The sequence below is a fragment of the Eptatretus burgeri genome, chromosome 15, assembly GCF_056783735.1.
Source record: "Eptatretus burgeri isolate ZD-2024b chromosome 15, Ebu_testis_v1, whole genome shotgun sequence".
Taxonomy (NCBI): domain Eukaryota; kingdom Metazoa; phylum Chordata; class Myxini; order Myxiniformes; family Myxinidae; genus Eptatretus; species Eptatretus burgeri.
In genome coordinates, this window is record NC_140975.1 from 3504340 (window position 1) to 3530780 (window position 26441).

Genomic DNA, 26441 nt, shown 5'->3' on the forward strand with positions numbered 1-26441 from the left:
CAATATTCTTTCCTTCTTCTGATTAACTCCTCTTTATCGGTGTGTGTGTGTGTGTGTGTGTGTGTGTGTGTGTGTGTGTGTGTGTGTGTGTGTGTGTGTGTGTGTGTGTGTGTGTGTGTGTGTGTGTGTGTGTGTGTGTGTCATGGCACCTGTCCTTGCTCAAGTTAAGAGTATGGAAGAAATATTTTGGGATAAGTATGGTCTGTGTCCACTTATGAAAGTTGCTTGCCTTGTTGTCGCACCCCACAAATTCCTTACTATCCCTGCTTGCATACAAGAATAAACCACATTCATTGTGCCACATATTTTTCTTCGTCTGTCTGTTAATAAATGCTCGTGTAGAAATGTTCCCAGTTCGTTTTTGTCTTTTCTTTCATTAATCCAGCATGGTCCTTATCCTAACTTAGCCGGGACTTTATTCCCAACGATCCGTTCCTTTTAGCTGGTACGTTCCTTGGCAGTGTCGCTTGGCTGCATCTGACCCGATTCGGACAATGTGTACTGAGGGCCCGTTCCCCGGTAATTAGGTCACGTGATTATTTTAGGTAACCGGTTAAACCTCAGATGGAGGACCCTTGGTCACGTGGTTGAGTTATTAGCGTTCACGGTCGATTAGCGATCCGCCGCGTCACGGAGTTATCCGTGTGCGACGGCCTGCGATTCCAGAGAGTCTGGTGGGAACCCGAGATAGCTTCCCCCCCCTCGTGGTCTTCTTGCCCCGACCCCGGGCCGCAACAATTTTTGTGTCAGGAGTGTGCTTCACGCACCCCTGAAATTAAGAGCAGGTTAGGATACAAATTTTATTTCGTTATTGGTACGGACCATGACGGACCAAGATGAGCTGGTTCAGGTGGGTTTTGAAACAACAATGTCAGAGGAATCCATGGTTCAGGATGGCAGTTTTGAGGGAGATCATTCCCTGCAGCCATACCCAGAGGTAACGTTGGGGGCAACCGCGATTACAACATTGCTTGGGGACCCTCACCATCAAATTTCCCTCATGGAGGACATAGCGAGTCCAATGGGAGCCACACCAAACAGTAGTAGATCAGCCTCGCCAAAGCCACTGGATATGAACCATGATATGGAAATCATGACTCATATGATAGGTGATATTTAAGTGAGACAAGAAAAAAATGGATGGGAAAATGCAAGCAGGACAAAACCAACAGAGGAGTGATATGAAAACACTGAAGGCAGGTCAGGAGCTGAAGGCGGAGCTCGAAAAGGTAAAGGAGGGGCAGCAAAGCTTGGACATGGGCTGGCAGCTGTGAAGGGCGTGATGCAAAACATGGACCGGAATTTCCCAAATGAGATCAGGAAAGTACGCGAGGAAACGATAGGGGTGAAGGAGAATGTGGAAGGTGTTTGTACTGCGATGTAGACTGGTAAGGTAGAAGTGACTAATAAAATAACGGCAGTTAAGAGAGAAGTATATAAACTCGGGCAGGTAGAGACGAAGAACCAGGAATTGGGGGCCGTAAAGGAAAATTAAATGAGGTAACAGAGACACAAAGAGACATGGAATTGGTGAAGGATTAATTCCATAAAGTAGAAGAGGAGCAAACACAAATAGAAGGGAAGGTGAAGGATCTTAACATTGAGCTTGTTGAACGTCTTGAGACCCGATGTTAGAGTCAGGATAACCTCCTTCAGGAACAAGGGGAGAGAATACGCTCCCTCAAAGCAGACTGCGACCAGGTGAGTCCAGTGAAGGCAAGTCTGCACGAGGTTGAGAGCGTGCATGATGTGAAAGGGTACATGCTGAGTTTTGGTGGGGTAGAAGCCCCGAGATCTCTTGGGGTAACACAAACCCCCAGTATGTTTGTGTCAGAACATGTGCGGAGCGCCGGTAACATGGCATGGATGAGTGCACGAGAGAGAGAGTGGGGCACGCATCGACCCAGATGGGAGTAGTGGTTAGTGTGACGGATGGGAGGGGCAAGCCTCCTGAGCATGATAAAGTTATTTTGGAAACCGCGCCGGCTCCACAGGACTCTGCGTGCGAGGTACGACAGTGTGCATGGTCCATGCTTGGCAAACCGACCAAGCGCGGACCATTGCTCAAAATGCTAATGGCTTCGGAGGAGCCGGCATTGAAATGCACCGCGCCGGATAAGTTACCAGAGCACAGACGGCGAAAAGGGGAGCGTACAAAGGGATTATGGGAATTTGGAAAAAAAATTTCCCATAGGAGCCCATGTCCAAGGACCGACATGCTGCGCCACGTGAATGGTGCTCGCAGGACAACTGGCACGTATGGAAACGGTTATGTGACCGCCAGACGGCTAGTGTGCGTGGTCGGAGTCAGAGTGGGCGTGATGAAGCTCGCAGGGCGGCCCGTATGAGAGTGATGTCGACGGGGAATCCGCAGCACGAATGGTGGGTGTGTCAAACACAGCGTTTCACATGAGAGATAGCCCAAAAGCCAATGAAAGCATTTCATTTGATTAACAGGCGACTGGTGCGCTGTCGACCACCATTTGGGTGTTCTAAATGACCAAGCCAATATTTTTCCACCCATCACACACAACTGTTTATAAAGAATAATATTTGTGAACATCTTCCTGAAACATCTCTCTAAGTATAAATGCAACGTTGTTTTTCGGTGAAAGCTACTCAAGGTTTCTGGGTTGTATAGAGAACATATCACACTATCACACTGAATCCAAGCGTGTGTGTGTGTGTGTGTGTGTGTGTTTGTGTGTGTTTGTGTGTGTGTGTGTGTGTGTGTGTGTGTGTGTGTGTGTGTGTGTGTGTGTGTGTGTGTGTGTGTGTTTGTGTGTGTTTGTGTGTGTGTGTCGTTGATTGGTATCCACATATGTGGATTTCAGAATGTGGAATGGAGTCCTCCCAGGGTGGGCTCAAAGCATCTGTGGTGAATTGAGGTGAATTGAGGGACATGACGCGGGATCACATGTTGTGCGTCTCGCGTATAAGGGGAGGTCTCCGCGGCACGGGGTGATTGTCCCCGGGGCATTGCCATTTACATCGGCTGTTCACTTGGTGCTCATTGACTGAAGGTGCTCATTGACTGGTGAGAATGGAGATTATATCGAACTCCGTGCTTACGCGGATTTATTCTGCGATGATTAATTGCACATGTATACGTTACTGCTCATGTACTCCTAGCTGAACCTGTATTCCCCGGTGTGCCCGTAGAAGCGGCTCCAATCAAATGGAATAAAGCCTAAACTCTGAAGGTTCTTCTCTCGCTCTCATTTCAATTTATTCCATTTGGTTTTCTCGGCTCTCTCAACCAACGATGGACAAGATCTACAAACCAGAGAGGTTCAACGCAGACCCAAACGCGACTGACGCAGAAATGAAATGGTCGCATTGGTTCTGTTCCTTCTCACACTATCTGACCATCATCGAGGAGGGAGCTGACAAATTTGCCGCTCTCGTGAATCATGTCTCGCCCAGCGTGTACAGGCTCTTCTCGGAGTGCGACACTTACGAAGCAGCGATCGACGTGCTGCAGGCGCTCTACGTGAAGCCCAAGAACGAGGTATACATACGACATCTTCTCAACACACGCAAGCAAGCAGCCGGGGAGACAATCTATCAGTTCCTGCAAGCTCTGAATCAGCTGGGAAAAGACGGCAGCTTCCGGGCCGTAAGCGCCGAGGAACACCGAAAGGAAGCGACACGGGAGGCATTCATCCAAGGACTCAGATCAGCCCACATACGGCAACGCTTACTAGAGAAAGCGCAACCCACTCTTGACAAGGTAGTCGATCAGGCACGAGCGATGGATACGGCTCAGCAGCAATCTGAGTCATTTGGGACACCGATGCTGCTAATGAACGCTGCTACGATGGGAACCCAAGGAACCCCACTGGCACAGACACAGCCAGACATAGGGGATGGAGAAACACCCGAGGAGCCGGATACCCAGGCCACGTCAAACTCCTCAGCAACTGCTCCGGTTGGTAAATGCTTCTTTTGTGGGTACAAAAGGCACCCTCGTCAAAAATGCCCCACCAGAGATGCCACATGCATGAATTGCAACAAGAAAGGGCATTATGCCAGGGTATGTAAATCTACTCTAAGGAGAAATAAACCCACTTCTGCGGCTCTCTACTCGCAAAATAAATTAACTGCAGCCTCCCCGGGGAATCTATCCAAGGCTATCATCAACGTACGAATTAACGGGCATATGGCTGAGGCACTGATTGATACCGGTAGCTCTGAAAGTTTCGTCAACAGCTCGCTAGTAAAGGGCAGGAAATGGATAATCCACCCGACAGACAATACGGTATGCATGGCCGCCACCTCACTACAATCCCGCGTACGAGGGTACTGCAATGTTGAATTGGACGTAAAAGGGTACACGCATCGGGATGTAAGGGTACTGGTGCTTCGTGATTTGTGCGCAGACATAATTCTGGGTCATAATGTCCTCAAGCAGCACACGAGCGTCGAAATACTCTTTGGAGGAAGCAAACCTCGTCTAATTTTAAATGCGTTGACCACCGCGGAGGTGACGTCCCCCCAGCTGTTCGCTAACCTGTCGCCGGTCTGCAAACCGATAGCGATCAAATCGCGGCGATATACCACTGCTGACATGAATTTCATCACTTCAGAAACCAAGCGATTACTGGAAGAAGGAATTATAGAACCGAGCGATTCGCCATGGCGCGCACAGGTGTTAGTAACCAGCAGTCAGAACCATAAGAAACGAATGGTTGTCGATTATTCCCAAACGGTCAATCGCTTCACCCAACTCGACGCCTACCCCCTGCCGCGCATAGACGAGATGGTCGAACGCGTGGCCAATTATAAGGTATTCAGCACCATCGACTTGCGAAGCGCCTATCATCAAATTCCCATCCGAGAGGAAGACAAACCTTACACCGCATTCCAGGCAGGTAGGCGCCTCTACCAATTCAGGAGAATACCTTTCGGTGTCACGAATGGAGTAGCTTGCTTCCAACGGGTTATGGACGACATCATCTCAGATGAAAACCTCAAAGACACTTTTGTTTACGTGGACAATGTCACAGTGTGCGGTAGGGATCAGGCGGAACATGATATGAATCTGGACAGATTCTTGAGCATTGCTAGAAAATATAATCTGACTCTCAACTACGAGAAATGCGTATTCTCGGCATGGTCAATTGACCTTCTCGGCTACACGATAGCCGACGGCACAATTAAGCCTGATCCTGAACGATTGCGCCCGCTCCGTGAGCTACCACCACCTCAGGACTTGCAGACAATGCGCCGGGTGATCGGCATGTTCGCTTACTATGCGAGATGGATTTCGCAATACTCCGAGAAAATACATCCCCTAGTGCATTGCAAAAACTTTCCACCAGATGCCGCTGTTGTAAGAGCTTTCCACAGGCTCAAGGATGATATCAGTAAGTCCGTGGTTTTATCGATCGATAGCTCGGTGCCCTTTGTGGTGGAAACCGACGCTTCAGATCACGCGATAGCTGCTACACTTAATCAGTCTGGGCGGCCGGTCGCGTTCTTCTCGAGAACTCTCTCTGGAAGCGAGCAGAGACACTCAGCGATAGAGAAGGAAGCGTACGCCATCGTCGAAGCGCTGCGGAAATGGAGACATTATTTACTGGGAAACCACTTCACGCTCGTTACGGACCAACGATCCGTGGCATTCATGTTTGATGGGAAAAATAACGGGAAAATTAAGAATGAAAAAATTATGAGATGGCGGATAGACCTAGCTTGCTACAGTTACGACATTGTTTACCGGCCCGGGAAGGAAAACCCTGCTGCAGACACCTTCTCTCGGGTCTACAGTTCGGCAACAATCAGTCAGACTTTGCAAGACCTACACGTCTCTCTGCCACCCAGGGGTAACCAGAATGGCACATTTCGTGCGCAGACAAAATCTTTCCTATTCTGTTGAAGATATTAAACAAATGAATGCTTCATGCCCTGTTTGTGCTGAACTAAAACCCAGATTCTATGGCGCGGCATCTGGCAGACTGATCAAGGCCACTTCCCCCTTCGAGAGACTAAACATCGACTTCAAAGGGCCCCTGCCGACCGAGACAGACAACAGATACATATTCACCGTTGATGATGAATATTCAAGGTTCCCTTTCGCATTTCCGTGCTCGGATATGACCTCGGGCACTGTCGTGAAATGTCTGTCTGACCTCTTCGCTATGTTTGGGAAACCTTCGTACATACATTCAGACAGAGGGCCGTGTTTCATGTCGGCCGGGCTAAAACAATTCCTATTAGAGCACGGCATAGCAACTAGTCGAACGACGGGTTACAACCCACAGGGTAACGGGCAGGTGGAACGGTATAACGGGGTTATTTGGAAAGCCGTAACTCTGGCGTTGAAATCAAGAGGACTGGGCCCCGAGCGGTGGGAGGTTACCCTTCCCGACGCTCTGAATTCCATACGCTCTTTGCTCTGCACGTCCACCAATGCAACTCCTCACGAACGAATGTTTACTCACCAGTGACGTTATGTTGACGGTCAAACGGTGCCCAGCTGGCTGACCCATCCCGGAACAGTGTTCATGAAACGCCCGGTACGACAAAGCAAGTATGAACCCCTGGTGGAGGGGGTCGAACTCATTGACACTAATCCAGAGTATGCTCATGTCAGGCTCCCGGATGGCAGGGAGACCACTGTGTCGGTTCGCCATCTGGCTCCCTCAGGTACTCCTCCCGCAGGTACACCACCTTCTGGCACTCCTCCTTCTGACATCCCCTCCCCAGGTGTTCCCCCCCAGGAACTCCACCGGGCGACGGGGCTGCCGCGTTCCACCCGAGAGCGATCGAGGAGTCATCCCCGGCACAAGTCGAGGCTCACCAAGAGGATCGGAAGCCTCCCTCAAGTGAAACTGCCACTTACTCCCGGAGAGGTCGACGAATAAGGCCCCCTCGACGACTCAATCTGTAAAGGGGATTATCGGCATTCTCGCTGCTCATGCTCCTATATGCTCATTATATCATATATCGATGCTCATTACCATGCTCCTACAACTCAAAATAATCACTGCTTGGCATGTATGCTTCTGTAGATCTATTAGTCCGCGTTGCTTGAAATGTATACTCCTATAGTGCTAAAGCAATCATGGTGTGTAAGTTGGGTCCCTAGTTGCATTTTAAAGGTGCGGAGAATGTGGTGAATTGAGGTGAATTGAGGGACATGACGCGGGATCACATGTTGTGCGTCTCGCGTATAAGGGGAGGTCTCCGCGGCACGGGGTGATTGTCCCCGGGGCATTGCCATTTACATCGGCTGTTCACTTGATGCTCGTTAACTGAAGGTGCTCATTGACTGGTGAGAATGGAGATTATATCGAACTCCGTGCTTACGCGGATTTATTCTGCGATGATTAATTGCACATGTATACGTTACTGCTCATGTACTCCTAGCTGAACCTGTATTCCCCGGTGTGCCCGTAGAAGCGGCTCCAATCAAATGGAATAAAGCCTAAACTCTGAAGGTTCTTCTCTCGCTCTCATTTCAGCATCCACCTTCATTTTAGTAAGGGGCCACGATTCATGGACCAAGCTTTGAAGTTTTCTGTTCTCAAAGTTTTGTGCCGAGGGCTCTCTTCAGGATCATCACTGAACCCGTGACAGCTTTCAAATGTAGTTTGTTTGTTTTAATATTCCCAGGGATGGTTTTGAGCTCACCTGTAAAGTACATAGTTCCGGGGAGCTTATGAGATGGCGCGTCGTCCGTCCATAATACTTGCAACTTCTTCTCAGAAACTACATGTACAATTTCAATGAAATTTGACCACAACCTTCATCACCCATGATGGCATAAAAAAACAGGGGTCCACAGAGGGAGTTTATGGAGGGGGAGGGAGTGGGTTTCCTCCCCAAAGAGGTGTTTGCTTTCTTCTCAAACGATACACACAATTCCGGTGAAACTTCACGACAACCTTCATCACCCATGACGTACCAAAGTTTGTTCATGACATTACAAAAATCTGCACTGAGGGGATTTAAGGGGGCTGCCCCCCCAAAATATGTATTTGCTTTCTTCTCCAAAACTACACATACAATTCCGATGAAACTTGACCACCATCTTCACCACCCGTGACGTACCAAAGTTTGTTCACGACATTTACACGGGTCTAAGGGGGGGTACAAGGGGTTCTATGGGGGGTTGTCGCCCAAAATATGTATTTGCTTTCATTTCTGAAACAACACACACACACACAATTTCGATCTTCTTCTTCTTCGTTTCGAGCTTGATCTTGGTTTCATTCTCTTCTCGCCACGCTCAGGGGCCGAGGGTCTATGCCTTTTACCACCCCGGAGCTGTGGCGGCGCCCCCGGGCTATATGTCAGGGCAGGTGTCAAGCAGCCATTGGGTTGTATCGTCATCCAAAACACACAGACCGTGTGCCCCGCTTGGGGCACGGTATATGGGACAGCCAACAATGACATGGTCTGCGGTTTGTTCCTCCACGCCACACTCACAAGCAGCAGAAGGTGCCACACCCCATCTGTGCATATTTGAGCGGAATCCTCCGATGCCAGTACGTAGATGGTTTCGTCGTACCCAAGCCAGTCTTGGCAAGGGCATTCCGGTGGTATGGGAACCAACGTCGCGAATGAAAGCGCGGAGTCTGGTGGAATTCGTCCGCCATTCCGCACTCCAGTTGTGATCCGCCCAGTGGGCCGCACTGATGTTGAGGTCGTTGGCGTTTTTCAGCAACGACTGTGTGGCAGGCACAAATGGGTGTCTCAAATTCAGTCGCCGGGGCTGTTCATTTGATGAAATAGAGAGCTTGAGATGGAGCAAATGATTTGGCTCCAGTGCCCGGCGAGTGAGAGATAGAGTGGCTTCTTCACGGCGAAGCTCAGCGGGTTGGATGCCTGCGAGGATGGAAAGGTTGTCCGTTGGTGTGGGACGCAGGCATCCAGTCACAGTACGCAAGGCACCGTTAATGGCAATGTCAATCTGGTGGGAATGAGCACTGCGGCACCAGACGGGTGCACAGTACTCGGCGGTGGAGTAGACCAGGGCTCAGGCTGCTGTACGTAACGTGACAGCACCCACACCCCAGCCGGAGCCCACCAGTCGTCTTAGTAGCGCAGCGCAGGATGTTTGCTTCTTGCGTAGTGACTCCAGGTGTCGGCGGTACGTGAGCGACCTGTCCAATGTTACCCCAATATATTTTGGCTCAGGGCAGAAGGAAAGGAGTTGAAACTAGACCACAACCTTTATCACCCGTGATGTACCAAGGTTTGGTCATGGCATAAAAAAAAAAATAAAAATAAAAACATCGGTATTTACTTTCTTCTCCATTATGTATTTTGTGGGTCATCCTTGCCTACCAGTGGTTGCCTGGCTATCTTATCCAGCCACTACCAGGTGAGTGCCCAGGGGTATTGCCCCTATGTTTAATATCTCTGTGAGGTTCTTTATCATCATTCCTGTAGGTCCAGCTATCACTGGTACAACTTTTGCATTCTTCAGCTTCCAGGATCTTCTTACTGAAGATCTTCTACTTCTTCCAGGATCTTCTACTTCTTACAGACAGTGGGCCTCATTCTTGAGGTCTTGGTGTTTGGTCATTTTCTTGATTTCTGCATCGTTTAGTCCAAAAACACTGCTATAACACCTCTATCAGCAATGCCTTCTTCTTATTTTTTTGTACCTCAGTACGATATCTGGTCGCAACACTATGTTTTCGATATATTCACGCTCGATTGGATTCATTGGTGCAAACATGAGCAGTATTCCATGTTTTCAGTGATTACTTTTAGTTCATGTTCCCACAAATTTTCTGGAATTGGGACATCAAAATTTTTGCAGATGTGCCAGCAGATTACTTTATAAACTCTGTTGTGTTGTTGTGTGTGTGTGTGTGTGTGTGTGTGTGTGTGTGTGTGTGTGTGTGTGTGTGTGTGTGTGTGTGTGTGTGTGTGTGTGTGTGTGTGTGTGTGTGTGTGTGTGTGTGTGTGTGTGTGTGTGTGTGTTTAATCATTAAGCAAAACATATTCTCTTTACCAACCCCACCTCCACCCCTCACTTTTCTCTCTTTTTTTCAGTCTCTGTCTGTCTCTCTCCTCTTTCCACAGCTATTTTAGAGTGAACAGCTATTCTTATTCCTCTTGCTGTGCTGATTTATGCCCCCCATACCCTCCTTCCATCAACCCTCCTCCCCCCAATCATGTGACTCAGTCCCTATACCAGGATATAAATTATCAGCCAACATGTCACTTTCCTGACTATTATTACGCATCTGGCATGGAGAATAAATGGGCTGTAGTTTAGAATAGTTATTTAATTGTGCATGTCAGCACAAGCGTGTTGTGGTTCCTGTAATTAAAGAGATGGTGTTCAGCAAAGCGGGGAGAAAGCTCTCATGTTTTTCCACCAAAATGTCTATTTCAACGTGCCCCCTCACCCACCTCCCCGCATTTTTGTACTTTCTACATTGTTTCTATCCATATATGGTGTTCTCCTTTCAGTGAGCAGCCAATTGGCACCCGACGGAGCATGGCGAGTGGAAGGATGCCAGACATGCCAAGTGGTACCAGATGACGGCATGTCTGGTGCACGTCCAATTAGCGTACTGCATGGGCATGTTCAACCTGCATGGTGGGACTATGAAAGGAGCAACGTGGCGTGACATTGGGTCTATTCATTCTGGTGCATGTCCTGGCTTCCCTGTGGTGTTCACAGCTTTGGGGTCTTGTTCTGGAGGGTTTTGTGCTGGAGAGCATTGGTGCTGGTTCTGTTTCCAATGCGATTCCGTCCCTGGTGCTGCAACACACAACACCTGGTGTCCCATGCAGCTACGGCATTCCCACACAGATCTCCAATGCTCCTGCAATGTTCTCTCCTCAATGCTCATCAAACACGACCCTCAAGAACTCTGTGATATGCTGTCATTGGTGTTTCAACTCAAATATCTTTTATATTAATTTGAACAGACAGGTCGCTTTAGGAGCTATAATCACCAAGCTACGACAACCCCAACAAAACAACGCTGACCTTCTCCGCAAATGTGAAGATCTTTCGCTGATCAACACCACCAAACTGTGCATCCACTTTTAGGTATTCCTCATCCAGTGCCTGCGTAACCACCGAGCTGTTAGACACATATGCACTCGTGCACGTGCACATGCACACACACACACACACACACACACACACACACACACACACACACACACACACACACACACACACACACACACACACACACACACACACGTACACATGTATACACACACTCTGGAAGTTGAGGGGCAAAATGTTACCTGCAAACCAGGGTAGAGCAAACCACTGAGTAGAGCATGGTCCACCTGCTTCACAACCTCAGCACCAGCTTTCTTGGCATCGTGCTCAGTGACGAGCGAAGCCAAACGGTAAACATCCAGGGTATAATCCCTACAGGGCAACACGTGTTCTGCATCAACATATGCACTTTGACCCCTAACCACACAGGAACTTAATGCTAAAGACGCCGTGAATTAAAAACATTTGAAAAGATTTGGATTCACACCGGTTTAGCTGAAAGTCAGTTCCACAGACGAAGCGCAGCTGGTCGACGGGCACGCCAATAGAGGTAAGGATTCCCCGTATAACCATCTCATAGTAGCGGGTACGCTGTTGGAGAAGATCCCATGGAGCCTTCATATTGTCAAGGTAAGCATGCAGGTCTGCGAGGAGAATAGTCACCTGGAAGGTGAAAAAGGGTTTAATTAGTACCACAGTGGAATCTAGTATGTATGAGGGAAGGTTCAGGCTCACAGCATGCAAGAATCTACCCTACATTAATACACATTATCAGAAGTGCATAGCCCTTTCAGTCATTTGGGCTATCATGCCATTATGTCGTTTCTCACCAAAAGCAGCGCCCTCAGGATAACATACAGCCAAGTTTTCGGGTTGCCAGAGAAGGTATATTAATGAATGACTTTCATTGGTCGGAAGGTGTATAACCATTGATTATATGAGCAAGTCGCCGATTGTCTACCATTCGCTCTCTGTCGGGTTCAACTTGTGTTGTTGCACCTGTTTGATAGAATCGCCGGACCGAGCCTTCTGGGTTGGAGGTGACACTTTGGTGTCGGACGATGTCCAATGGAGATTGGGGGAGTGCTTGAAACACTCCACATGTTTCAATTTACCCGTCGATCACATCACGTGCCTTCTGGTTGAATGGTTGCGTTAGCGGGAACAATCGTCTGGGTGGCAGACAGACGCTTGTTGTTTGTGCATTATGCGGTTTTACCGTGCGAGACATAATCCACGCCGATGCTCACCCTAACAGTCAGGATACACACACAGGTGCATCTGATATATATATATATATATATATATATATATATATATATATATATATATATATATATATATATATATATATATATATATATATATATATATATATATATATATATATATATATATACACATTGTGCACTAGCGGGGTGTGCTTACACATTGTAAGTATATGAACCATGCTTCCCCATCATCTCGGGTTGCTCACCTGCATTTGATTTTTCATTTCTTTTTTCATTTACGGATGCTTTCCAACGGTTGTGATTTTTTCCTGGTGTATCGGCTTCGATCTCCGTCGCCACTCAAAATTACCATGCTTCCTCGTTGTCTCGGTTTGCTCACCTGCATTTTTTCCATTTATTTATATTTTCATTCAGGGATGTTGTCTGAAGATTGTGATTTTTCCCAGTGTACCGGCTTCGATGACCATTGGCACGCAAAATTTCAGCTATGTCACCCGAAAAGTCTCGATCTTTAAAATCAGTCAGTGAATCAGACAGTGGGCCAGCGAGTCAGTGGGCCAGGGAGTCCGTGGGCCAGGGAGTCCGTGGGCCAGGGAGTCCGTGGGCCAGGGAGTCAGTGGTTAGAAAAAGCTTTATATGTTATCTAAAAATCACAGAACCATCAGAAAGCATCCATAAATGAAAAGATAAATAAGCTAGGAGGACACTCAGTAGTGCACATACCTCCACTACGTAATGCCTGATCCACAAGAACATATCGGGCCCAATCAATAAATTTTTGAAATATCAGGCTATATATCGTCTTTGCCCCAATCTCTCAATGGTGAAGAATCACTTCAAAAATTAAATAAATCTCGCATCCAGATCCGGATTTGGATCTTCACCAAAATCGAATCAATTCTTTCTTATCACACACCCAACATGTCCACCAAGTTTTGTCTGAATCCGTCCGCAACCTTTTGAGATAACGTGTTATATATTAGTTTAGCCCTATCTCTCAATGGTGAAGAATCACTTAAAAATGTTTAGGAGTCTGATCCGGATCCGAATCTTCAAAGTCTCATCAGTTCGCCCATGTCACACACCAAACATGTCCACAACATCTCATCCAGATCTGTCAACAACTTTTTGAGATATCCTGCACACAGACAAACAGACAGAAAGGGATGAAAACGACCTCCTTCACCTTCGGTGGCGGAGGTAATGAAAAAATAAAAAATAAAACAAATCAAATGCAGGTGAGCGACCCGAGACAATGGGGAAGCACATTTTGTATGCGAACACACCATGTAAGCATATCCTGCATATATATATATATATATATATATATATATATATATATATATATATATATATATATATATATATATATACACACATATACACATACATATATATTGTTGCGGGCTGGGGGTTGGGTGAGAAGCCCACCATGGGGGGGGGGGAAGCTATCTCGGGTTCCCACCAGACTCCCCAGAATTGCAGGCTGTCGCACACGGATAATTCCGTGACGCGGCGGGTCGCTAACCGACCGTGAACGCCAATAACTCAACCGCGAGGCCGAGAGTCCTCCCGTCTATGGGTTAACTGGGTTACCTAATTAATCACGTGATTGAATTACCGGGGAACACGCCCTCGGTCCGCCTTGTGAGAGGAGATGAGGCTAACAATCTCTCAAAACCTTGCATGATTGCCTGATCGTGCCAAGAGTTATGCTCCGCTGGGCGATACCTCCCTGAGAGCTGGCACGTCATCTCTTGCTTCGTGGCACTTCGTGCAGCTGGCGTCGGTCCAGAGAACGAGACGTGACCGTGGGACTTGGGTGGAACCAAAAGCCAATGGGTGGAGAGAGAAGCGGAGTCCGGAGCAAGTGGGCGGAGAAGTGGTGAAGAAGGTGGAGTCAGCAACGAGTTGGTGCAGAAAGGCGGAGTCAGAAGGCGAATGGTTGAAGATGAATTCCAGGCCAGGACTAGCAAGACGAATTGACAGGACTGAGCGAGCAGGAACGACAACACACGAACGACACACCAGGAACGACGACAACTCTCGAACGACGACGAACCTACTCCCCCACCGCCCCCACGACCAGTCCTTTTATAGATCCGGTGGTGTGGGGCGAGGGGCGATGACCTGAAATGATGTCGTCATCCGAATCGGGCACTCTGGTTGGGCCCCGGCCAGCACACGGGCCGGCCGCCATGACCGGAAGCGGCTCCACTTCACTTCCGGCCAGATGGTTCCAATCAGTGGAATTGTCTCGCTCCGAGCACAGTGACATGAATCGCCTTGCACCGAACTCCGTTCCGTGCACCCGGTGACCGGCGGTTGGCGCTGTTCAATATGCCTGCTCCATGATGCGCCACACAGCCCGAGCGATCCAGCCGCACAGCATGCCTCTGCCTGGTAGCAGCTGCATTGAGGCGGAGATGCGGGAGGATGTCTGCCGTCCACGGGAGACATTTGTTGCCGTCGTGGTGAGCGAAGACTGACGGTAAAATGTTATTGTAACCCCATGCGCAGACCCGCCAAAAGATGTGTTATTCGTGCCTCGTTCTGTACGATGATAAAGTATCACGGGCTGCTAGCGACTCCGCCATTGTACACACGGTCAGCGTGCAGGTCCACCCGCCATCGAGCATCGTGTTCACGGTTATCAAAGGTGGGGGGATGCACGGTGCCTGCCCTGATCTGTGTCAGGGAATTGAGGGAAAAGTTTAGATACAATTATGTATGTGGGGTTGAGTTGGAGAAGAAGATGGATATGATTTTTAAATGGAGAAATGGGTGGAAAAGTGTGTGCCGAGTGTGTCCTGAAAGTTGCCAGCATTTAGGGTGCCGTTTCTTCCATCTCCTCGGTACGTGTTCCGTGCAGCGTGGGCGTCGTGTTGGGTGTGCTTTCTGTCCGGTGTGTGGAAATTACCGCTGCACGTGTGTTTGGCAGGCTGTGATTTCTGCAGAGGGGTGTCCGGCGTAATGCCTGCTTGGCCTTCGCTGAGGACCCATCTCACAGATGGCTGGGATTTACCTCAGGAATAAGAGTAGAATGAAATCAGAAATATAATCAGACCTCGCTGTGAAGTTTACACAACGCACTGTCCCGTTGTCCCGCGAGACAAAAGGGAAGGGACTATCTGAATGCATATTAATGGAATAACTGTCTAGGGACCACTGTATGTTGGTTGCTATTGCTTTGGAGAGATGCGTGGAACGGCAACTACATATATTGTTGCGGACCGGGGGTCGGGTGAGAAGACCACAAGGTGGGGGAAGCTATCTCGGATCCCACCAGACTCCCCGGAATTGTAGGCCGTCGCACACGGATAATTCTGTGATGCGGCGGGTCGCTTAACCGACCGTGGATGCCAATAACTCAACCGCGTGACCTAGGGTCCTCTCGTCTATTGGTTAATCGGGTTATCTAATTAATCATGTGGTTTAATTACCGGGGAACACGCCCTCGGTACGCCGTGTCCGAACCGGATCACTCTACCGGACCAGATCACTTTTCCGGATCGGATACAGCCGAGAGACACTGTCAAGGACGTACCAGCGAAAAGGAATGGATCGTTGGGAATAAAGTCCCGGATAAACTCAGATTCGGACCATGCTGGATCAATGGAAGAAAAGACAAAAACGAGCAGGAACATTCCTAATAATGATTTATTACAATGAGCGAGGAAAAGTATGTGGTTCGATAAAGATTTATTGGGGTGTGTTGTGCAGAGATGGGGGGAGAGGTGTGGTGCAGCAAATAAACAAGCAACTTACAAAAGCAGACACAGAGCAGACTTAACGCAAAAATAATAATAATAATAATAATAATAATAATAATAATAACAACAATAACGATCTTCTGCAGTCTTTCTTAAGCAGACAGGCGTCAGCGCACGCACACGCACACAGACAGAAACCCCGATGAAGAGAACGTATTGAAACAGGAAGGGAGAGGAGTTGAGGCTATGATCTCCGTACATTTGTGCTTGATAGCACGACGCACCACCAATACGTTTCGGGGGGTGGGGGGGGATGGTTCCCGCCTACCCATCTACCAATGGGAAATATGGTTTAATAAAGATGACGTCATCGGTCACGTGGTCTGGCAGCCATATTTGATGAAAGGATAAAAAAAACAAAGCCTTAAAAAAAACAAAAGAGTTGGCTCACACAAAGTCCTTCTTCAGACTGTGCAGGGTATGTATTCTCCGTGGTGCGGTACCCGACAGTGGGCGCGTTGTCTTTGGCTTCAGCAGCACGTGTTGACCGTGTTCGTGAAGAAGGGGCTTGAGTGGAGAAGGGGCGGAGTCCAGAGTGCGTGGACGGAGTGGTAGGCGGGACCAGATTGGCGGGTGGGGTCGATGTCGTGTGGGCGGAGATGAGGAGGCAGAGTCCAGGCAGCAGGAGGCGGGTCGTGGCGATGTCGACGAGGGCGAGGCCAGAGCGAAAGAAGAAAGAGAAAGACTGAGAGGCGGAGGGACTGCTCCGACCTTTATAGGACTTTCAGCATGGGGGGAGGGGCCACCCCAAAGCGAAACGTCATCACCTGAATCGGGCGCTCCGATTGGCCCCAACTCCTCACGTGGTCCGCTAACTTTGGCCAGAAACTGCCTCACTTCGTTTTCGGCAAGGTCATCCCAGACAGCCAACATATTTCACTCCAACCCCACAACATGACAGGAATCGCCCACACCGAAATTGGCATGCGAATCGTCCTGCAAAAATCCCCGGGCCGTGCCCTGAAGACTGGCTGAGGGTCCCGCATGCCCGATTGGGCGCCTGACCAGCGCCGATCAACGCACCTGCTCCGCACGCCAACTCGGCCTGCACCGCACAACACTCCCCAGCTCGATCGCAGCTTCAATGGCCGTCGAGACGAGAAGACATTCACCATCCATGGGGAATCCGCTGCTGCCAGCGAGGGACGAAGGTACATTGTTATGGATAAATCCATGCATGTTTCGTCAGCGTCATACGTGTCTGCCTTCGAGCACATTCTATACAGTGCGCGGGGTTCGGCCATTACGAACGTGGTCAGTGCTCGCGTTCGCCCGATTCTGCTCGCGTGTGCGCGGGGCGAACACAGATATGTATCAGATATTTGGTTGAAAAGGAACGCTCCGCTTTTACTCCGCACACTCATATCCCGCCCAACATGGCGTGGAGTCGTCTTTATCGGCCTTCGTATCCGTCGTGCTGGCTGTGTTTCCTGTGTTGTGAAAAACACCATTCGTGCAGCCTCTTAAGAGGTATTCATTCGTATGCCTTTTTAATGCAACCGGCAATCTTCCCCAGATCATCGGAAGCTCGAGTCAATAATCCCGGACTGCTAAGCGCACTGTACGACTCGCTGCACACGTTGGGTTTCGGGTCGCTTGGGATCTAGGGCTCTGCGCCGTTTTGGACAGCATTTTCATGTCACCTCACTGAATTAATCCACCAATTATTTTTGAGGTCATCTCACAGAAGGTAAACATAGGCCAAATGTTTGAAATCCTCAATTTTCTTCTGCTTGATTTGAAATTTGAAGAGGATTTTCATAAAAATGACTATCACGTGTCGTGTGGTCTGGCAGCCATATTGGATCGAAGGGAAAATCTTTGAAAATCTTCGGGGAAACCGCTTCACTCATCAATGCAAAATTTAACTAATTGATCAACTACCCATGGGAAATATGGTTTAATAAAGATGACGTCATCGGTCACGTGGTCTGGCAGCCATATTTAATCAAAGGAAAAAAAAAACAAAGCCTTAAAAAAAAAAACAAAAGAGTTGGCTCGCACCACGTCCTTCTTAAGACTGTGCACTGTGTGCAGGGTATGTATTCTATGAATACCGTCTAATATTTGTAAAGTATCACATATGTAGGTTCAGTGGTTGCAGAGAAATAATTTTTTTAATACCCTCCTTGAAACATATTTGGTTGTCACACCAGGTGACTGATAGCATCATCATCATTATCATCAAAATACATGCACCAAGAGTAATGGTAATGGATCATATTTGGAAAGTATCGCATAAATAGTTTGAGGCTTCAGAGAATTTTTTTTTTTAAATGATCGACTATGCATGGGGAATATTGGTTGAAAATGTCAACATCATCAGTCACGTGGTTTCGTAGCCACATTGAATTGAGAAAAACATATAAATCTGCTTCTTCAAAACCACTTAACCGATCGATATGAAACTTTACAAATACGATTGAATACCCATGCGGAATTTTTTTTAAAACAATCATGTCATCCGTCATGTGATTTGGTAATCATATTGGATTAAAGAAAAAAAAAAAAAAACTAAAAAAAAAAAAAAAAAACTAAATCTCCTTCTCTGAAACTGCTTAACTAATTGATGCAAAACTTCAAATATATGATCGCATACCGATGGGGAAAAAGTTTGGAAAACTATGACGTCATCAGTGATGTAGTTTAGTGGCCATATTGGATTGGAAAAAATAATAATAATAAAAAATAAAAACTACAAAATCTCCAAAACCGCTTGACCAATCGATAAAAAACCTTAAAGCAGCGGTTCTTAACCTTTTTATGTGCTCGTACCCCTTGAGCCTTCATAATATTTCCCCGTACCCCCTGTCTAAAAATTTATTATTATTATTGGAATTTAAGTACTATACAGTATTGAAGATGACACCATATATCGTACCCCCTGCTTTGATGCTTCGTACCCCCGGTTAAGAACCACTGCCTTAAAGATATGATCAACATCCCATGAGAAAAATTTGTTGACGATGACCTCATCAGTCATGTGGTTTGGCAGCCATATTTGATTGAAGGAAAAACTTAAAAAAAAGAAAATACAACTTCTCTGAATCCGGTTAAACCAATCAATATGAGACTTTAAACATATAATTGAGTACCCATGGCAATAAAACATACAGAATGGATGTCTAAATAAAACTTAAGCAGCATCAACAACACCAAAAATCCCAACCTGACAACTTCAAAATCTTCTTCTCCATCATCACTGCTTGCAGTTCTAATTTATTAATCCCCGACTGGTTTCACCGGAGGACACGAAATAGTGTGAGAGCCCAGTGACGTTAAATTAAAGTATTGAGCACGAAAGGTTTCAAGGTGTCAATTGATGGCCCATGGCATGAAAAACTAAATAAACCGTTTCTTGAGTTCGGCCACCATGGCCTTCAAAGGTTTTAGGTCCCTGAAAAAGACCCCTTTTGTACTTTTAATCAAACTATCTAGCACGAGAAAAACGAAAATTGAAATCATCGATTTATTGAACTGAAATCATGAAATGACAACTCAAGAATGAAAATACGCAGGCTTGGCTGAACAAGAAGGCCCCAAAAAGGGCGCCCAGCTTGTTTTGATAAAACGTTTAAGCACGAACTCCAAAGTGGTCTTAGAATACTCCTATAATGTCCAAATTCATCAAAAACACTGCGCAAGAAAAAAATTACTTTGGCCCGTCGAGACAAGAAGGGCCCAAATTAGAGGAGGTGCTGAAAAAGGGCCCAAATCGGACACGGGCTCAATAACTGAATCGGGTATCCACTGCAATCTTAAAATGACAACTCAAATAAAACACATAGGCTTGGTTCAACAAGAAGGGCCCAAGAAGGGCCCAAAAAGGGCACCCAATTGGAAAAAAGAAAACGAAACTAACCTCAACGTTTTCAGAACAGCAGTTTGGTATTTTTTGTGGTATTTCCAAAGTTCTCATTCCTGAGAGTAGACTTAGTTTCTCTTTTAGCTCCAACTGTGCATCACAGCACTGAGAATATATTTGTAGTGCTGTGTAGTGCTGTGCAAGTCTCGTGAAGGTGAGGAATCGGATTTGATTTTCGTACTAGTAGTGCTGTGTTTGGACACTCGAACATGGATTCAGAACAACAAATGGATCCCAGTTACTAGGAGTTCAATAATGATGACCACAATGATCAGCCAGAATCTTCATCACAGAGTGAAGACAGGAATGCACAACATCTTCCAGACAGTGACCCGCCGTTCACAGACCCGGTGCCAGAAATGAGCTCAGTGGAAACAGAAGGGGAAAAAAGACAACGAAGGATCCATTGTAGTTACTCCGCAATCAGGTAAGCCGGTATACCACACCATTCCGAAGAATATATAAATTTAATTCCAGTCCGATTGTTTTGTTTTTAAGTTCATGTTCATATTTCAGACAAGCCCAATGGATATTGTTACGAATTTGGAATTCGATTGCACACAACATACAGGTTCCTTTCGTCAGCGATGTCGATAAGTGCTTGTTCCCTAGATAGCTCACCTTCCATTGTTTAAATGTTTAGAAATCGATTAGATGCGCTGTGGATCAATTTATTAGTTAGGGAGCGAACAATGGAGACGTCCCTCCCCCTCTTCTGCGAAGAGGAAGAAGAGCCCTGCCATCCCGTGATTCATGACGTCAACAACTCCCTCCCACCTGTGGTTGAGCGGGGGATGGATCACGAGGGCACGAGTCACGCCGGACACAGGGGAGGGGGCGGAGAAGGATAAAGAGGAGATTCTTTCTTTGTTCGTGTTCGGAGTGGAGGGGAGTCGTTCAGCAGGCCGTCGGGTCCTGTTTGGCTTGGGTTAGGGTTGAGGCCTTTGGAAGCTTTTTGCTTCTGCAGAGGAGTTGTTCAGCAGAGCTTCGGGTCCTGCTTGGCTCGGTAGGCTTTTTGCAGAGCTGCTTTGTTTGGAACAAAGTTGAGCCGGTTGCTCGGCTCGAGCTGCGAATGGTGGCTTCTTCTTCTTCTTCTTGGTTCGTGGAGCTCTTTGTTCTCAGTTTGGTTCCCAGCTTGGTACGACTCATCGACCACTTCTTGGAGGTGGTTCCTCGGGGAAGCGACGCATCGACGGGAAGGATCGGCGCCTCATCTTACCGGCACGTGCTGAGAAGCGCGGGAGGACTTGCAGGAGCTCGGGACGGATCGCGGCTCACGGAGATTGGATCCAGCTCGTTCTCGCTGGAGCCCGGGTTTGAACAACTTGAAGACCACACGAGGTGGAGAGGTTTGAGATAGGCTCTGGGTTTCAGCTCACCTGTCCTCCGAGCTGGAGATCATAATTAAAGGCCTCAGCCACCATTTCTTGTGTGTGTCCGTGTGTCCGTGGGCCCGTCTAATTAGAAGGAAATTAAGTGCTTTGTGTGCTGTAAATGTTTGCATCGCATTTCGTAAAGTCGGTATAGTTCTGCTCTTACGTGCTTCCCTAGTTCCCCATTATTATTAATAAATACCCCAATTGTTAAAATGGTTTCAGCTCGTCGCGCCGATTCTTTCATCGACTGAGCATTTCGTGTGTTGGTAGTTAGAAAGCCGTTGGTTTGCCGTAAAAGGGGGACATTTGGACCAACGGTTCTCGGCGATTAAGCCGCTCAGAATCGCGCACAGGACAGGCTCGCCTCAGCGGCTTGTTCCGTACAAGTTCCGTCGAGGGTGGAATACCCCGGTAGTTGGATCACGTGGGTATTTAGGCACATTGAAGATTGGCAATCGACCCTACCCCACGTGATCTGCCCATTGGCGTATTTCGGTTCTTGTAGAAGGACCCGTCGACTCGGACTTATCCGGGCGGCGATCTATATTCCGGGCGATCGGCCGGGCCGACTCGACTTGCGGCTCCGTCAGAGCGGTCGGTTGGCAGCCGACGCGCCGACACCGTAACAATATGTACCTTTGTAGCGATCGTTTCACGACTTCCTGCCCTAGGATTTACAGTGTCCCACATATGTCTTCCAGGATCCTGCGGTAATATCCTAGAATTGACGCTCGACAAATTGAAGGTGATAAGAAGTTCAGCCAATTCCAGACGCTTGCTGAAAAACTTGTTTATCCAAATATCGTAGCGTGGTCGAACGTTTACCAGAATTCCCGTTAGATACCGACGGGTATCACAGCAAGTGTTACAAAAACTTCACCGCTGTATCATCAAAATTGCCAGTTTCCATTACCAACTAAAACGTCAGTGACGAACGCAACATACAGTTACGTCGCGTCACTTCTCAAACATCATTAATGTCCACTGCTGGTATTTTTGGTGACGAATGTCTGTTTTGTAATAAGAACATCAAATGCCGACCAAATGGTAGTAAAGAGAAACCGGGTAGGATTGAGACAAAACAGGCCGAGAAGAAGATACGAGATATATCAACAATTCTCAAGCTGCAAAATGTCTTGGTGAAGATATCAGGGGTAGATCTGATTGCGAAAGAAGCCAAAGTACATCATTCATGCCGATCCGAGAAAATTAAAGCCGCTGACAGAGTGAGCGCAATGAAGGAGGATATACCTACTGAAAAGCTGGTCTCGAAGGATGTCTTGGAATTAATATATGCATACGTCGAAGAATACGTAATCAAAAGGAAACGACCGGAACATCTGAAATCAATTTTCGATCGATATCTGGATCTGTGTGAAGAATTTGAGTTGAAAAATCACATCACCGTGAATTAGTACTTTGGCGAAGTACTGAAGAAGAGATTTGCAGGCCAACTGATAATGAATTCATCAGCCAGCAAAAGATACGGTGTGATAGTCCATAGCGCGGCCATTGATTATTCGTCAGTGGAAACAGTTTACGATTTCAAGTCATCACCCGAAGGGCAGGTAACGAAAGCCGCTTTAGGCCGAGGTCACATTTGCCACGGCGGCCGTGGGGTCTCCAAAATCTACGGCCACGAGCAATTATACGGCGGCCGCAGTATTTCCACGGTCACACAATGTAGCAGTCACATATGTTTTTATTTTTCAGGGAGCTGCACGGCGTATTTATAAATTGTGGAGACCGAAAACGTGGGGGTGCCGTGCGGTCTTTGATTTGATGTCGCACGGTGACCTTAAGGGGGCCCTGCAGCGGCTATAGAATTTAAGGCAGATGCAAGGTAACCTCAAGGTGTCCGCAAGGCGACCACAGGGGGCCTTAAGGCGAACGTGCGGCCAGACGGACGGTAACAAATGGGTTAATTTTTTTTCTTTTTTAACCAGTTTTTTTTTTCAGCTTGTGGAATCGCTACGGCGAACGTAGAAATGAAAAAAAGTTATAACTCCACATTATAATTCCACGGCAACCTTACGACCTGTAAAATATAGCCAAACGGCATAGGGCCACCCTGACGCCACCGCAGAAATTCTGCAGCCGCCGCACGTTTCTGTCAATTCAGAGGGCGTACGGCCGCCGTAGAGCAAATGTGACTTAGGCCTTAGTGATGCGGAAGGCGCTAAAGTCAGTGAAGAAAGAGCCTTTCACCGATCCGCTCACAATTGACTCACTGAAAAAGGGTGAAGGTAATCCACCTGAATTGGTCGAGACATTTTACAGGGTCCTATTTGGTGGTCCCAATGTCAAAAAGCATTCAGAAGCTGTTAAACGCCGAGCTAATGCCGCCAGTCAAGATGCGCTCTTCATTGTATCAGGGGCCACCATGAAATCTGTCAAGCATATTCTGATCGCCATGGCGCTGAAAACACGCACCAGAAGTCGCCGTGTATTGACCATCTTGAATCGGCTCGGATACTGTATCAACTACACGGCAACCGAGGAGCTAGAGACCAAATTAGCGTATTCCATTCTCGACAGGTAGCTCAATTGCCCGGATGGAGCTGAGGTGGATGAACTGGCGGGTCTGGCGTTTGACAATTACGACGAGGTCCTACATACCCTTTCTGGAGCAAACACATTGCACGATACCATGGTATCTTTTATCAAACCATTCCCGCCTGGATAGGAGTACCCCTTGAAGAAGTGTTTCCGGAGGAGTCGATGCCCACTGTGTCGTCCCACAAACGGTGGCCAAGACGAAAAGTAAATGTCCAAAGTGCGGCACTGGAGCCGTACCGGAAGAAACCCCACATGGACCGCTTCACGTACGAAAACATGGGTGTATTTAGTCTAGCTGATAAGTCTCAAAACGCTAGAAAGTTGGACTTTATCTGGATGGCTGCACATGCTCTCGAGATGGAAAATATTCCAATGTGGGCCGGCTTCATGGGTCGTTTCTATGTTGACCACCTCCCTAAACAACGTGTCCTCTACATGAAAAACATTCCGGAGCCGCCGACGAGCAATGATGTCGTTGTCCAGACCCTCAACGTGACACAGGCATGTGCTGCAGAGCTCGGGCAGAGGTACGGAGTCCTGACTTATGACTTGCATGTGGCAAAGAATGCTTTGAAAATCCAATCCACTGAAAGTCCAACATTTGATGATGTATTCATCCTGTTCGGTGTTTTCCATATCTCAATATGTCTATTCAGAGCAATAGGAAAGCTAATCAGTGAATCCGGAGGACCACAGCTCCTGGTTGATGCAGACGTCCTTGCATCTGGCTCAGTACGTGGCTTCATCGAATGCACCAACTACAACCGCTGCAAACGTCTGCACCCAATGTTTGCCTTAGCCTTGCGCGTTCTTCACTTCAGAGAATTCTGACCACATACGAGAACTTCGACGAATTGGTTACTATGATTCATTCCGTGGATATGACCAACGCCCAGTCAATGGACACCATGGCTGAATCTCGGGTAATTAATGCAGTACAAGATGAGGATGGGAAGTTGGTGCAGAGCACACTAGATGGCGAGTTCGGCAAAACCGCGCAGTTTTGGTTGCAGTACGTTGGTGACGTGGGTTTGTTTCTAATCATGGACAGTTTCTAACCGCACGAATGACGTTGACCTGTTCATCTGGGTGATTACACAGGTGACCGACGTCTTCTTTGCCACAAACCGCCACTATTACTCAAGATGGATGACGAAATATTAGCTTGATTTACTGAATATCGAGTTTACACACCCTGGACTGATGGAGATGCTACGGCAAGGGCTGTTTTCGTGTCGCAGAACAGAGAACCAGTTCAGCCGACTGTCCATAGACCTGACCCTCGAGCAGACGGTCAATTGTGATGCTTCTTCAAGGCAGACGGGATTTACGGCATCAACCAACAGTCACAGCGGGCGCCTCCGGTGGAGCATCACAAAAGGGACTCGAGCCGCTCTCATCGGCGTTTTGTTCGATGTGGTCGGGATGCTACGAACAAACGATGCACAGGCAGAACTGTCTGCAAGCCGCATACGGCAAGATAATACCGATCTACAGAAACTGATGAAGAGTATCCAGACATCGGGATACCCATTCAAACTCGATACTCTTGATCTGATCAACGTCAGTACGGGAAAAAGCGAGACCTCTGAAATCACCGAGTCACTTCTAAATATCGCTAATGAAGGTCGCAAGCGACACATTTCATTCATCCAAGAATGCGCTGAAGACGCTGACAGATTTGAGAAGCCAATCAAGAGAAACCAACTCAAGACATTTTCAAATCAGGGAGCGAAGAACCCAAGGGCGCAAAATCCCATCGTCAGACAGCTTCGGTGTACCAGACATGTTCGGCAGAATAGCCATTGTCGCGTCACAAAAGAAAGTCGATCTAGACTCTAGAGTACCTGCTTTCTCACCCTCTGATGCCAATACCTCTCACAATGTGCAAAACGGATGGAACAATAATGCACACAGAAAAGAGCGCCCTTTTCTCTGTACTTGAACAAAAAATATCACATCATGGAAGTCCACCAGCTTATGGAGGGTTATTGCAATCAATTATTCACGCTGTTGGTGCATACCCATCCACGAGGGTTGATATAGTCTTTGACACCTATGAATAGCCTTGGATTAAAGACTGTGAACGGGAAAGACGCGGCGCTGAAGATGTACGCGACACGATCACTGGCCCAGATCAAATCCACCCTAAGGATTTGAATAAGGCTCTGAAATCTACGTCATTCAAAAGCCAGCCACCGCGATTCCTTCTAAAAGATTGGGGAGACCAACGTCATGCCCATGCGCTCCGTGACAAGGAAGTTTATATTGGAGTTGACGATGTCTGCGCACACTTTGCTGTGGACGCGTACAAATCCATGTCTATAGTTGGAGAACTATGCAGCAATCATCCTGAAGGAGACACGAGAATCTGCCAGCACCTTATGCACATCAACGAGTCATGACTGTCCGATAACGATAACGTGGTGATCAGGGCATCGGACACTGATATCCTCGTCATACTCCTCCATCACGTTAGTCGTTCACGAAACGACCGTCGGTGTATGGATGGAAGATGGCACGTCAGGTCGAGGTGATGGAAGATATGTGAACGTATCCCGGATCTCAGAGGCATGTGGACCCTTGTTATGCGCCGCGCTCCCTGCGTTCCATTCATTCACGGGGTGCGATTACACTCCAGCCTTC

The 26441-nt window shown here is 47.7% G+C and overlaps 1 protein-coding gene across 4 annotated transcripts in view; it reads right to left on the minus strand.

Annotated features, from left to right (window-relative positions):
• YARS1 (tyrosyl-tRNA synthetase 1) overlaps positions 1-26441 on the minus strand; it is a 50356-nt gene that overhangs the window by 11989 nt on the left and 11926 nt on the right. For all 4 annotated transcript variants that reach the window (XM_085857459.1, XM_085857460.1, XM_085857458.1 and 1 more), the window contains 3 exons: positions 11478-11653; positions 11233-11362; positions 10964-11044 (listed from right to left, as the gene is read on the minus strand). In XM_085857459.1, the coding sequence (XP_085713585.1) occupies positions 10964-11044; positions 11233-11362; positions 11478-11653 (387 nt within the window). The remainder of the gene's footprint in view (positions 1-10963; positions 11045-11232; positions 11363-11477; positions 11654-26441) is intronic.